General features: G+C 40.8%; 1 protein-coding gene across 3 annotated transcripts in view; it reads left to right on the top strand.

Moving 5' to 3' along the window:
• The window catches only part of LOC139934365 (CCR4-NOT transcription complex subunit 1-like), a 55,372-nt gene that overhangs the window by 25,169 nt on the left and 16,936 nt on the right, over positions 1-13,267 (top strand). For all 3 annotated transcript variants that reach the window (XM_071928558.1, XM_071928557.1, XM_071928560.1), the window contains 13 exons: positions 44-233; positions 430-630; positions 1,232-1,375; positions 3,294-3,473; positions 4,382-4,498; positions 5,201-5,446; positions 5,911-6,300; positions 7,092-7,232; positions 8,127-8,282; positions 10,329-10,469; positions 11,259-11,363; positions 11,976-12,095; positions 12,754-12,945. In XM_071928558.1, coding sequence (XP_071784659.1) covers positions 44-233; positions 430-630; positions 1,232-1,375; positions 3,294-3,473; positions 4,382-4,498; positions 5,201-5,446; positions 5,911-6,300; positions 7,092-7,232; positions 8,127-8,282; positions 10,329-10,469; positions 11,259-11,363; positions 11,976-12,095; positions 12,754-12,945 — 2,323 coding nt within the window. The remainder of the gene's footprint in view (positions 1-43; positions 234-429; positions 631-1,231; positions 1,376-3,293; positions 3,474-4,381; positions 4,499-5,200; positions 5,447-5,910; positions 6,301-7,091; positions 7,233-8,126; positions 8,283-10,328; positions 10,470-11,258; positions 11,364-11,975; positions 12,096-12,753; positions 12,946-13,267) is intronic.

The following is a 13,267-nucleotide window of genomic DNA, read 5'->3' as shown; positions in this document are numbered from 1 at the left end:
ACAAAAATTGATTACCTTATATGCGCCTTGACCTTCTTGACAGGTACATGGCACTTGGGATCGCCCTCCGCTACGTTCTGGAGGCGCTGCGGAAGCCTTTTGGCAGTAAGATGTACTACTTTGGAATCGCAGCCTTGGATAAGTTCAAGACACGTCTGAAGGACTATCCCCAGTACTGCCAGCACCTGTCGGCCATTCAACACTTTAACGAGTTCCCACAGCTTCTGACAGAGGTAAGTCTAGGGGCCGGGCTAGCCTGAACATCTGACGTCACACGTTGAGGCTCGTAAATAGTACTGAGTCTAACAGTGCAACACACATCGGTGTAAGAATGGTCCAATGAGGAACCTTCTTTTGCCAAGTGTGCAGTATGACTTCTTCCGGGTATTGATCGTTGCTTGATACACGTTTTTAATTTTTTTTTATTAGTATGTCCAGTTTGGGGTAATGTCAAGGGAGCCACCACAGCGTGTCCCCACACCATCCAGTACTGTCATTACTGCAGCTTCGTCGACGACAGCAACAGAGGTGACTACACCTGTGTCCGCTGTCAATGCACCCGCTACGTCAGCCACGACAACGTCCACTGCGACAATTACTAAACCCTTAACCAAGGGTGGTACACAAGCTGTAAGTATACAAATAGTAGGGTTGACCCCGTTTTTTTTTTTTTTTTTTTTTTTTGGGTATTCTGGACGCAAATTGTGTGAACGTTTGGCCAAAGTAAGCTGAGTTGATACCAGGTCCTCTGAATGTTTTTCGCTTTGTGTTTATTGTATGTACAAAAATCCCTGCTTGTTAGTGTAATTATAACGATTAAAGTATAACGATTTTGCACTTGAAACTTGGGGAAAATGTTAATGTCACAAATAAATTCAAAATATGTAGAAACACCGATTTGCAAAAATTTGTGGTTTTTTTTGAAAGAGTTGCCTCTTTGTGAAAACCATCATCATCATTCTCTGTGGTCCATCAAGAGGGACGTAGAGCAGCCCAAACCAATCAATTTGTTGCAGACTGACACAGCTGCTGTGCGGGTGAGCCTTGGTCCACTTCTAGCTGGCGCAACCAGGTGTTGCGTGGTCGCCCTCTTTGTGAAAACAGTCACAATAAATGTTCTATTTTCACGCATCTTAAGGATCAGTTCATTTGAAGACCCAAACTAATTTATCATCATGGGTTAAAAAAAACAAATTAATTTTATTTATCTATATATATATTTTTTTTTCAGCCGTCTATTGCAAACACAACTAACATCGACACCCTGCTGGTGGCCACACCCAAAGATGAAGTCATCAACGAGCCACCGGAGGCGATTCAAGACAAGGTGGCGTTCATTTTCAACAATCTCTCACAGTCCAATCAGCCTCAGAAGGTACGTCATCTTTATGTCGTCTCTAGCAAGCTCAAAGGCACTGGACACTATTTGTAATTACTTAAAATAACTGTCAGCATACATGTAAAAACTTGCATGGGAGCGAGCAATGGAGAGCTGTTGATAGTATAAAACATTGTGAGAAACGGCTCCCTCTGAAGTAATGTAGCTTTTGAGAAAAGGTATTTTCTCACTCAAATAATAAAATACATCAGCTGAATCCTTTTATTATTCATCTGAAAGCACACAAATTTGTGGAACATTTATGTTTTTTCTATCTTTGTTCTCATGCAACTTTGATGACCAATTGAGCTCAAATTTTCACAGGTTTGTTATTTTATGCATGTGTTGGGATACACCAAGTGAGCAGACTGGTTTTTGACAAACTCAACAGTTGTCCATTGTCTTTGAGTCAAGTGTGAAATTAAAAGTTAAAGCAATTTTATCTTTAATCGTGTAAGAACGGATTAAAATGAATTTCAAAATGAAATCAGACACTCCGATTTAAATAATAATAATAATAATAATAATAATAATAATTAGAGACCCAATTATTTAGCACCTTATAAGGGTTTACAAGGTGCTACGGCACATATATATGTAGCAGCCACAGCCAGGAACACCGGGGCAAACCCCTTCTCTTTTCGATAAGTTCACTGGGATCTTTTACATGCGTTACACATACCTGCCAACTGTCCCGATTTTCCCGGGACAGTCCCGGTTTCTGAGTTTCAAAGACGCCTAAAATCGGGACTGTCCCGGTTTCTCAGATTTCACGATTTTATTATTAAAAAGTAAGAAAATTGATGATGAACGGCTGAGAACAAGACTAGATGTATTTTAGACTTGCTGAGCGAACGTGCATTTCATCCCAAAGTAGCCGTGTGAGTGAACAAGTACGCACGTGTAGAGGGAGATTCGTGTGGAGGACTTGTATCAAGTTTATTAAATCATTTGTCAAGCATGTGGTGTGTGCGTGTGTGTGTGTATATCAATAAAAACAAATGTTGTAAACGACTGATGAAGAGTTTAGTTGTATCATAGACTTGTTGAAACATGCGCTCCCTCAAAAAGTGTCCGTTTAGTCCGTGCAACAACATTGTACGCGTAGAGAGATTCGTGGAGAGGACTTGTACCAAGTTTATTGTGTCAAGCCAATACATGTGGTGCGTGAGTGTGTGCGTGTGTACATACATGTACATAATACGTTATGTACATGTATTTGCTTCGTCGACGACGTCGTGATACGAAGGGTGTTGCGATCGCCATTTTGTTAAAACCGTAAGTTGATTTTCAAAATGAGTGGCAGTAAATCGAAGAGGTCCTGCGTTTTTAACGATAATTACGCCACAGATTTCTTGTGCATTAAAAGCTCAACAAAAAGTAGGCATCACGCTTTCTGTGGCATATGTAGAACCGATGTGAGTATTGCTCACGGTGGACGGGGCGATATAGTCGCCCACCTAACACTGCCTAACTAAAACAAGCAAAACAATCCACATACAAAGGTCTACACCAATAGAAAGGTGGTGAAAAGCTGTGTTATCAAATAATAATGAACTAATGTATTGTTTTTATGGAGTAGTTCCACATTCAAAGTTAATTTACTTTATGTTAATGTTTAGCCCCCAAATGACTCTGGAAGCTGTGTAGTTCTGTTAGCTTCCAGTGGGCACTGTCCCCTGCAATGCAGAGCCCCCTGGAAGAAAACACTCATTCACAGTACCCCGCCTTGGTGACCCCTGGACCCCGGCCAGGCTTGTCCCTATTTCTGGGTTTCGAATGTTGGCAGGTATGGTTACATGGTTGTTTAAAACCAGCAGGGGTGTGTTTTTATGATAAAGGACCAAGCCAAAGGAACACGGACACAGTCCTGCAAGACTTGAACATGACTTTGTTTGTCTTTTTTTTTTTTCAGTGTGAGGAGCTGAGGGAACTGATGTCTGATGAATACCTAGACTGGCTGTCTCAGTACATGGTGATGAAGAGGGCCAGCATCGAGATGAACTTCCATCCGCTCTACTCCAACTTTGTGGACCAGATCAAGAAGGGACAACTGAACGATCTCCTGGTCAAGGAGACGCTGAGAAATATTGAGGTATGGTTGCACGGAATTCCGCGTTTTTTTTTTGTGTTTTTGTTTTTTTAGCCTAGTATATGCCTGGCAACAACAATGTACAACTACAATAATGTAAAATCAGCCTAGTACATGCTTATTGCACCTTAGAGCATAATAAACCTCAACATTTTCTAGGGTACCATTGTGGGTCTCATGTCCCGTGGCAATTCGTCTGCCTCGCTCCACACTTGCGTTGTGCCTTCGAAAATTTTCCTCTTTTTCAACGGACAGTTGCATGCCTAGTGTTTCCTGTTTAGTAGGAGAGAAACTGGTGCGGCATCAGACTATTTTAATGGAATTTGATCAATTAGATCATCCAAGTTTCCTCTTTTGTCAGCAATGGCTCTCACCCCTGATTTTATGTCAATGTATGTGGGAAAGTCCAACGTTTCCAAAACCTTTTGAATAACGCAAAACCAGTTTATTGCCACTGTGAAGTACTCGCTAGTCGCCTTCATCCCAGTATTTTTTTCCTGTGTTGATGATTTCCTCTCTTTTATACATTACGTTCCTTCAAGACCTGACCTAAGGTCCAGCTCCAACCAATTCCAGCTGACTGTCCCACGCAACCATAACAAGGCTGGTGATAGAACATTTACAGTCACTGCGGCGAAGTAGTTGAACAGTCTACCACGCTCAATCCAAAATGCCAAATCAACTGACAAATTCAAGAAAATTGTCAAAACATACCTATTTCAACATAAATCAACTTATTGCATTCAGGTGGCTTTCATTTCATTAATTCAATTGATTTTTCATTAATTTATTTTCCTGTACTAAATATTTTTGTAAGCGCTATGATTTAGTTTTCAAAGTAGAACGTATTTAAAATGCTGTCTATTATTATTATTAATATTATTATTATTCTTTTCCTCTCTTTCCAATAGGTTTTACTGAGCTCGGACAAAAGTGACGCCAACTTCTCGGATCGGACTCTTCTCAAGAATCTGGGTCACTGGTTGGGAATGCTGACATTGGCAAAGAACAAACCTATCCTACAAATTGTAAGACTCATTAACAAATTTGTTAAAATAGTGTCATGAATGTCCGTCAGTGTTGTACCATCATTTGAACTAAATCCTCCACCATCTTGGCCCAATTTTATGGCTCTGCTTACCGTAAGCAAAGAATCGGCGCTTACGGTAGCAGGGAGTTCTGTGCTTACGACAAGCGTATTTCACGGGTTAGCGGCGAATTGTGGCTTCTGTGTGTGCGTACTCCACGTTACGTGGTCGTAAGCGCAGAATTCCGTGGTAAGCAGAGCCATGGAATTGGGACCTGATCATCGGAAAGATCCAATCTTTCTCTTTCCAATGATTGTCAGAATTGGGTATGGAGGGCAAACATGGACAAAAGTACTGCTTTTTAATATTATGGCCTTTGTTCAGGCTCCAGTGTCTTTTTGTATGTTATCTTGGGTGACCAAAGTTGACTTTTTGGGCTCAAGCAGGGTAAAGTGCACAGTCTATTTAAGCCTCCATTTGGAATGAAAGGATTAATCCAGAGATCACATTTGCAAAATCTGCTGTAAGAAATTTGATTGTTGACTGGTCGTTAAATCCCGCTCTAGTAATTTTATTTTTTTTTTTTTTGGGGGGGGGGGTAAAACTGCGGTTTTGAACAGAGCATATTGCTGTACTGTTTGTTGAAGTGACTCCTGATTGCTAGCTTTAAATCTTGAACATTGTTGATCTTCTCCCAAACAGGATCTCGACATGAAGTCCCTGATCCTTGAGGCGTACCACCTTGGCCAGCAGGAGCTTCTCTACGTTGTCCCCTTCGTTGCCAAGGTGATGGAATCTTGCAGCAAGAGCCGCGTCTTCAAGCCGCCCAACCCGTGGACGATGGCCATCATGGGAGTACTGGTCGAGCTCCACCAGGAGCCCAATCTCAAACTCAATCTCAAGTTTGAGGTGGAAGTGCTGTGCAAGAACATGGGGCTGGAACCCAAAGTGAGTTTGAAAGATTCATTGCTTAGTGTGGGGGTCCCATTTTCATGATGGAGATTTTCTGCTTAGCACGTTTCTTCGCTTTTACCAGAAAAATGAGTGGGGAACAGGGGGCAACAATATAAACTGTGTGGAATTTGGGGTTGGTAACTTGTTTTCTGCAAAGCGCGTTTCTTCTGTGCTAAGCAAATTTTGTCCTGTGCTTAGCAAGTTTGTTTAGCTTTATTAGCTCTATGACATTTTAGCTATGGCTTATGGCTTTGCTTAACGGGGATATTATGATTGTGTGTTTGGTTAACATTGGGGTGAAAAAAAGTCCTGGGGGCCTCCCTGCGGCTGTGTTCCATGGGGATAAGAGTTGCAGTGTGAAAGTGGCTTATCGTGCCTGTTTATAAGCTATGGTTCTTTAACGGGTTTAAAGAAATTGATTTATTTTGTCAACTTTTCTTCCATTTTCGTTTTCACAGGATGTAAAGACCTACAACTACCTAACGGATTCCTCACAGCTCCGCCATCTCCACGAGAAACTTACCGGCACCAAGAAGGCCGGGGAGGAGCAGCCGTTAACCCAGCCACCAATGCAACAACAACAACAACAACAACAACAGCAGCCCAGCGTCCAGCCAAACACCAGCACTCCGATACCCAGCAGCACCGCGGGTTCTATGGCATCTCTGGTGACGGATACCATGCCCACGCCGACGCTGTCTACCGTGACGACACCTGCAGTTGCCCCGACGGCAGGTGGCGCCCCGGCGGCGCAGCAGTCCGCTGCGCCCGTACCACAGTTCAGCTTCCACGATCTGAACACGTCTTCACTTGCTGGTCTGGCTCCTCATATTGCCATCAATGCACAAGTAAGTGGTCCATTGGGCATACAAATAAAATATTGCATTCAATCAGGAGAAAGTAACTAGTTGTTCTAAAATGTCTGAAGAAAATCGGCATTCATACTGGGAAAATTATATGAAGCTGCTCAATGTTGAATTGGTTGTCTTACTGCAGGAGTTCCATTTCATAACGCGGCTAATTGTAACACACAAAAAGGTACGCAAACCGTCCTGTGCTTACTGTATGAATAATGAATGACATAACAATGTAAATCCATGGTGAACACGCCAGGTGGCTGACTAGTTTTCTTGTTAACCTGTGAAATAAGTTTTTGCTTAAAGGGTCTATGTAACTTTTGTAGGACAAAAAACACAATGTCCTCAGATTTACACTAAACTTACACAGTTGTAAGATAATGATAGTGGAAAGCTTCCCTAAAAATATTACGTGCTGAGGTGCTGTAGTTTTTGGGAAATGAGTAAATAATGTCATGAAAAAAATTGTTGTCTCATGAGACGATTTTTTTTAAAAATCATTTACAAACGCATTTTCATGACTTTGTTTTACTCATTTCTCAAAAACTACAGCACCTTAGTAAGTAATATTTGAAGGGAAGCTTTCCACTACCATTATCTTAAAACCCTGTAAGTTTAATGATTAGTGTAAATCTATGGACATTTTGAAAAGGTACCCAAATCCTTTAAGCAAATTTTGTTGCTGTAAGTAGCCCAAAAATTTTCATGTAAAGTAGTTGACCATTGGTTTTAAAGAGCATTATTAATATTACTGAGACTGGTTTCTTATGCTCCATCTACAGATTCCACTATTCCAGCAGCATCCACAGCTTCGTAGCTGTGTACGACCCATGCTGGAGAGAGCAGTCCAGGAACTAGTCCATCCCGTTGTGGATAGATCAATCAAGATTGCTCTGACTACGTGTGAACAGATCGTCAGAAAGGTAAATGTTATTGATTGACCTCACACAGATATCAGAAAGGTTAATGTCTCATTGTTCAAGATCATCTCGTACTTGTGTTATTGATTGACTGCAGTTACCAGAAATTGAAGAACGTGTTATGTATAGATGCATTTGCCTTTTCAAGGATGACTTGAAAGCAAGGCTGCCCTATGGACAAGGGTCCTTGTCAAAATTAGTCCAGGACAAGGTTCTTTACTCGGGTGGCACGGTTGGCTTGTGTGTACAGCGCTCGCCTCTCACCAAGGTGACCCCGGTTCGATTCCCGGTCGGGGCCATATGTGAGTTGAGTTGTGCCCCATGGTCATAATGGGTTTGATGTGGCTGGCAGCTGAATGCGCCCTTGTATGCCTGCTTCTGGAACACGTTGTAGCCGCGTCCTTCGCAATTCAGCTCTTAGCTGCGAGTAAGGACGACTAGCCCCCCCGAATTATTATCATAATAATTATTTACCTGCCATTAATTCATCTTATTCGAAAGTTGGTGTTTGAGAAACCATGATGGGAAAAGTTCTTAGTGCCTGGGGTTACGTTTTTTTTACAAACCGCTGACACTCCAAACCTTTCAAATTGCTCCAAAGCTGCAAGTTTGTTGATACTTTTTATTAATCAACCAGTCAAACCGTAGAGCGCTCATCTGGGTGCATTGGCATAGGGCATGTCTTTTAGTGCATTGGAGAACTGTGTGCCTTTAAGCGAGTAAAACTACGTCTTTCATTGAAAATACAACACAAATTTTGGAGAGGACTACCTGTCCTGGATTAATTTTGACAAGACCCCTAACACTTCTCTTCAGCCAACTTGCTGCAAGACCACGGTGACCTCCATGAAATTGAACTCTTTTAAACACTGCATGGTTTTCTTTTGTCCTTTCTAGGATTTTGCGTTGGACCCCGAGGAGAATCGCATGCGCATCGCTGCGCATCACATGGTGCGTAACCTGACAGCGGGTATGGCTATGATCACATGCCGTGAGCCTCTACTGACAAGCATCAGCAATATGTTCAAGTCGGCATGTATCACTGCACTCAAGGTAAGGCTGTTCATAGACTGTGCGAATCTCGCCTGTATACAAAAAAGAGATAACAACTGGAACAAGGAGTTTACTTTATTACTTTATGAGATCAAGTTTTGTTTTTGCATCCTATTTCTGCAAATTTTCTTAAAATAAAAATATAATTTGGTTATCCCCTTAAACCAATGTGCTATAATGCATTTTCAGATTGCTTTTAAAATATTCTCAATCTGTTTATGTTTGTTTACTTGTTGTTGTTTGTTCTTTTACCTGGTCTGCATTTTGGGGACCAATACACGATTAAGCCCACTCTTCTCTTACCTCTTCAGTCTCCAGCTGATGACTAGAGCAAGCTAGTCGAAACGTTGAGACCAATTCAGAACTGACTCCGCGGCAGTACAGTTAATTACGATCCTATAAGCTAAAGTAGTAGTCCAGTCTATTTTCTATACCATCCGCCCTGGTAATAGTTAAAAAGCAGGACAGTTCTTTTCAGAACTGAGAAGTCTCCCGAACCTCCGATTATCTACTCCGCGGCAGTAGAATAAAGCAAGACAGTTCTCTAAGAACAACTCTACCTGGCAAGTAGATACACACATGGTTGTTACCGCATACCAAATATACATTAAGCTTTAGCTATTGGTGAAGCTTTTCTTAAGAGTTCTGTTCAACCAACATGTACGTAAAAGGTTGTTAAAATCTAACTGGGTTGTAGGCTTGGTTTCCAGTTAGCGATTTTGAAATATAAATTACCAATACTAAATGTATATTACTGATACTGAAAGATAACTATCCAGAAATGTTAAAGGCAGTGGACACTATCGGTAATTACTCAAAATAGTTATTAGCGTAAAACCTTTGGTGGTGACAAGTAATGGGTAGAGGTTGATGGTATAAAATATTGTGAGAAATGGCTCCCTCTGAAGTGCCATAGTTTTCGAGAAAGAAGTAATTTACCACGAATTTGATTTCAAGACCTCAAAATTAGAACTTGAGGTCTCGAAATCAACTATATAAACGCACACAACTTCGTGTGACAAGGGTATTTTTTCTTTCATTACTATCTCGCAAGTTCGATGACCGATTGAGCTCAAATTTTCACAGGTGTGTTATTTTATGCATATGTTGAGATACACCAACTGTGAAGGCTAGTCTTTGACAATTACCAATAGTGTCCATTGCCTTTAAACAGATTTATAAAGACCAAGATCTTTTACCTGAACAAAAAAAAGGAAGTCAGTCTACTTTGAGAATATTTTTTTTCTCAAGAGATGTCCATGTACACTACTTGAACCAAGATCAATTTTGGCGTACCTCTAGATCAGTTATGTCTGAAGACACCTGTTTTGGTCATTGTCACTATAAAACACAGGCCTGATTTACCCCTATCTGTTTTTCTTTGATGCAAGGAATGTGGAAGTGATGAACTTAATTCTACTGATTATAACACAGGTCTTTGGACTTATCATGGTCAAAAAAAAAAGAGGTATAGTTTCTGATCCACAAGCTTCCTCAAACAAACATTAACGCTCGAAGCCATTGGACACTTACGGAACAGAAAAAGAAAAAGGTCACAGATTTACAAATAACTTACAGGGTTTACAGAAGGTAATGGTGAAAGACTTCTCTTGAAATTATATTCCATGAAATGCTTTACATTTTGAGAAAACATTAAAACAATTATCAATTCTCGATATCGACAAAACGTGCGGAAACAAGGGAGGGTTTTCCCGTTATTTTCTCCCGACTCCAATGACCGATTGAGCCTCAATTTTCACAGGTTTGTTATTTTATATATAAGTTGTGATACACGAACTGCGGGCCTTTGGACAATACTGTTTACCGAAAGTGTTCAAAAGCTTTAACAAATCAAAAAACTGAACAATATGGAAGAATGAACAATTGCTGATGATAAGTTTACAAAAAGAACCTAACAAAATTACTGTGCCTTCTGCCCAAAAAATGTAACGGCATAACTCAGCCTGATATGTTGTTCCTGTGATGGCAAGGTTATTTCCTTTTCCGGCTTAAGTCATTAACGCCTATTTTGTTGTCACACCACAGGGAGGCACCCCACAGACTAAGGAGTTGATTGACCAAGCAGCCAACGTGGTAGCTACAGAGAATGTGGAGCTTGCTTGCTGTTTCATCCAGAAATGTGCCGTGGAGAAAGCCATCCCAGAGATGGACAGGCGTCTTGCAACGGTAAGGGAGGAATGTTAAAGAGTCAATAATTGGGTCAACCCCAGGGTTGGTTGTTAGAGTTTCAACCCAGAGTTACATGTACCTAAGATAAGATAAGAACTTTATTATCCCACACTGGGGAAATTAAAACTGGCCATGATTCAAACAGTACAGACAAAAACACTTAAAATTATTTAACAATAAACAGACAGATAAAATTATTAATTAAGAATATCAGGTCTAAAAATATGTATCTGGCATGGATTAAAAATTATGCACAGCAATATTTATATTCAAGGTAAAATGTACACAAGAGAGGTCCTTAAATTCGACAACGCATACAACACAGCAGACTTGAGAGCCATTGTAAAAACGGATTGCAGTAGGGACAGAGGAGTTGTTGTAGCATTGTGTCCTAATTCTACGTTGCAAAAGGGTACATGGGATGGGATGGGTCAGACAGGACCTCTAGGTTTATTCTGCGTTTTTCTCGAAACTTATACTTTGTGTCTTGGCCGAGTGGACTTAAGTTCTGGTTGTTGAGTCATTAGGGTGTAGGTTCAAATCCCTGTCATGACACTTGTGTCCTTGAGCAAAACACTAAACTACAATTGCTTCTCTTCACCCAGGAATAAATGGTACCTGTGAGGGCAGAGATGGTTCTTGTGATTGATTTAACTTGTTCGCACTACATATTTGGCAGCACGGTAAAGATCTAAACTCAAAACCAGTTGTTGACGTTTTATATGCAATACTTACACTGATAACATTTATCATTTCTCTCTCTCTCTCTCTCTCTTTTCCTTTTAGGAAATTGAACTGCGCAAGCACGCTCGCAATGAGAACCGACGCTATTGTGACCCGGTTGTCCTGACATACCAGGCAGAGAGAATGCCGGAACAGATCAGACTGAAGGTAAGAGTCAATCATATCATGTGGCGTGTCATGGCGGAGCGGTTAAGAGCACCAGATTCAAGCTCTGATGTTTGATCAGCAGATTGTGGGTTCAAATCCCGGTCGTGACACTTGCTACGTAAAATTGGGGAGGTTGTGCTCTCTGCTCTACCGGCCAGGCTTCGAATTGAAGATACCCAAGGGGCTTTTTACTTTTTATATTTCATTTTCAAGATTTAAAAAAAAAAGAAGGAAGAGGACCCTTTATTTTTTAATGACTGCCCGACCAATTTTTAAAGTAAAGTACTTTCTTGATGAGATTGTTATAAAACATCCCTTTTTTCCATTTACAAAAAAAAAAAATATTAAAACAAATAAAATTATTAAAAAACATTTCCGGAGGTCGTTGGTTCAAATCCCACTCTAGTCAGTTCTTTGTTCAACCCCAAAAATCAGTAAAGTAAAAAAAAAAAAAAAAAGGGAGGAGGCGGCCTCTAAAAAAGGAAGCGGGCGGGGACGCTAAACATGATTCTTTTCTTACTTGGCCTTAAGTGTATCCTCACCGGTGATCTATCAAAAATAAATGATTATGATTGTTATTAATTGATTGTGTCTGCTTTGTTTGCATGATAGGTTGGCGGTGTTCCTGCTGGCCAGATAGCTGTATATGAAGAGTTTGCCCGCAGTATCCCCGGCTTCCAGCCGACACTAGAGGCTAACCAGCCCCCAGGATTCCTGGTCAAACCCATGCAGGTAGGAACCTAGCTTGTTTGTTTGTTTGTTTGTTTGTTTGTTTGTTTGTTTGTTTGTTTGTTCAGATGATCTTCCCAATCAAGGGAACACGGCAAACTCCCGCAAGGGGATACGAATGCCAAGTTGGGAACAGCCAATCTCTCTCATGAATTGCATAAATCAAGAAATTGTGATGCAGTAACTAAACGTCAATACTTATTTCTAGTCATTGTGAAATCAGCGGTTAGCTTGGGTAGGATTCGAACTCACGACATTGTAAATTTAAGTCCTGTAGTCTAACCACAGGACCATGGTGTGTATAGAAAACCCTGATCTATATGGAACAAATAGCAATCTAGATGATTTTTTCTTGAACTTGCAAAATGTTCATATTGTGTTCCAGTTTGTCAAGTCATGTTTTGAACGTTACTACATGCTGTCAGGTTTTAGCCATCCATTATTTATTCTGGGGCTTTTTTGATCATGGAAGCACTGTACAAAATGCACAAGGTTTAAACTGGCAACTGGGTCCAAGCCTAACAACGTTTTATAATATCAACAGCTCTCCATTGCTCTTTACCAAGTGGTAAAATTGTGTTGAAGTAATTACTAAAGGTGTGAAGTCTTTCTCCCTGTCAAGACTCTAAAAAGTGTGACATCTCCTCTTGCATTCTTGCAGCAATCGTACGCCACGGACGAAATCACCCAGATTTACGACAAGTGTGTCTCTGAGATCGAACAGCACCTCCACGCTCTGATCCAGTCCTCTACCCAGAATCAACACATGCAGGTCTTACACACACTGCTGGAGGCGGTGGTGCTAGCCAGAAACTCCAGGGAGATAGTCACGGCTCTCGCACTCCTGCAAAAGGTTTGTCCTTGACTGGTTTTTCGCTATGTTCTTGCTAAACTAATTTTTTCTTCATAAGTAACTTTCAAAGAGAAGTTGATGCTAGAAAGCTGTATGAGACCTTAATACTCTCTTGGTCATGTTTCCCGGATGCAAAGATGAAAGTGACTACAGGTTGTTGTGATGCACAAATTGGACCCACAAACAGGGACCAGACTGGGTTTTGTTGGTTTTTGTTTTGTTTTAGCATTGTGAGTTTATTTAAATGTAAACAAACTAAGACGTTTTTCTTCAAATAAGTTTATATGAAGAGAAGAAACATTAACCTATAACGGCACTGTTA

Source organism: Asterias amurensis, chromosome 3, assembly GCF_032118995.1.
Source record: "Asterias amurensis chromosome 3, ASM3211899v1".
Taxonomy (NCBI): domain Eukaryota; kingdom Metazoa; phylum Echinodermata; class Asteroidea; order Forcipulatida; family Asteriidae; genus Asterias; species Asterias amurensis.
Note: the sequence above shows the minus strand (reverse complement) of the source record. Positions and strands in the feature narration are given on the sequence as shown.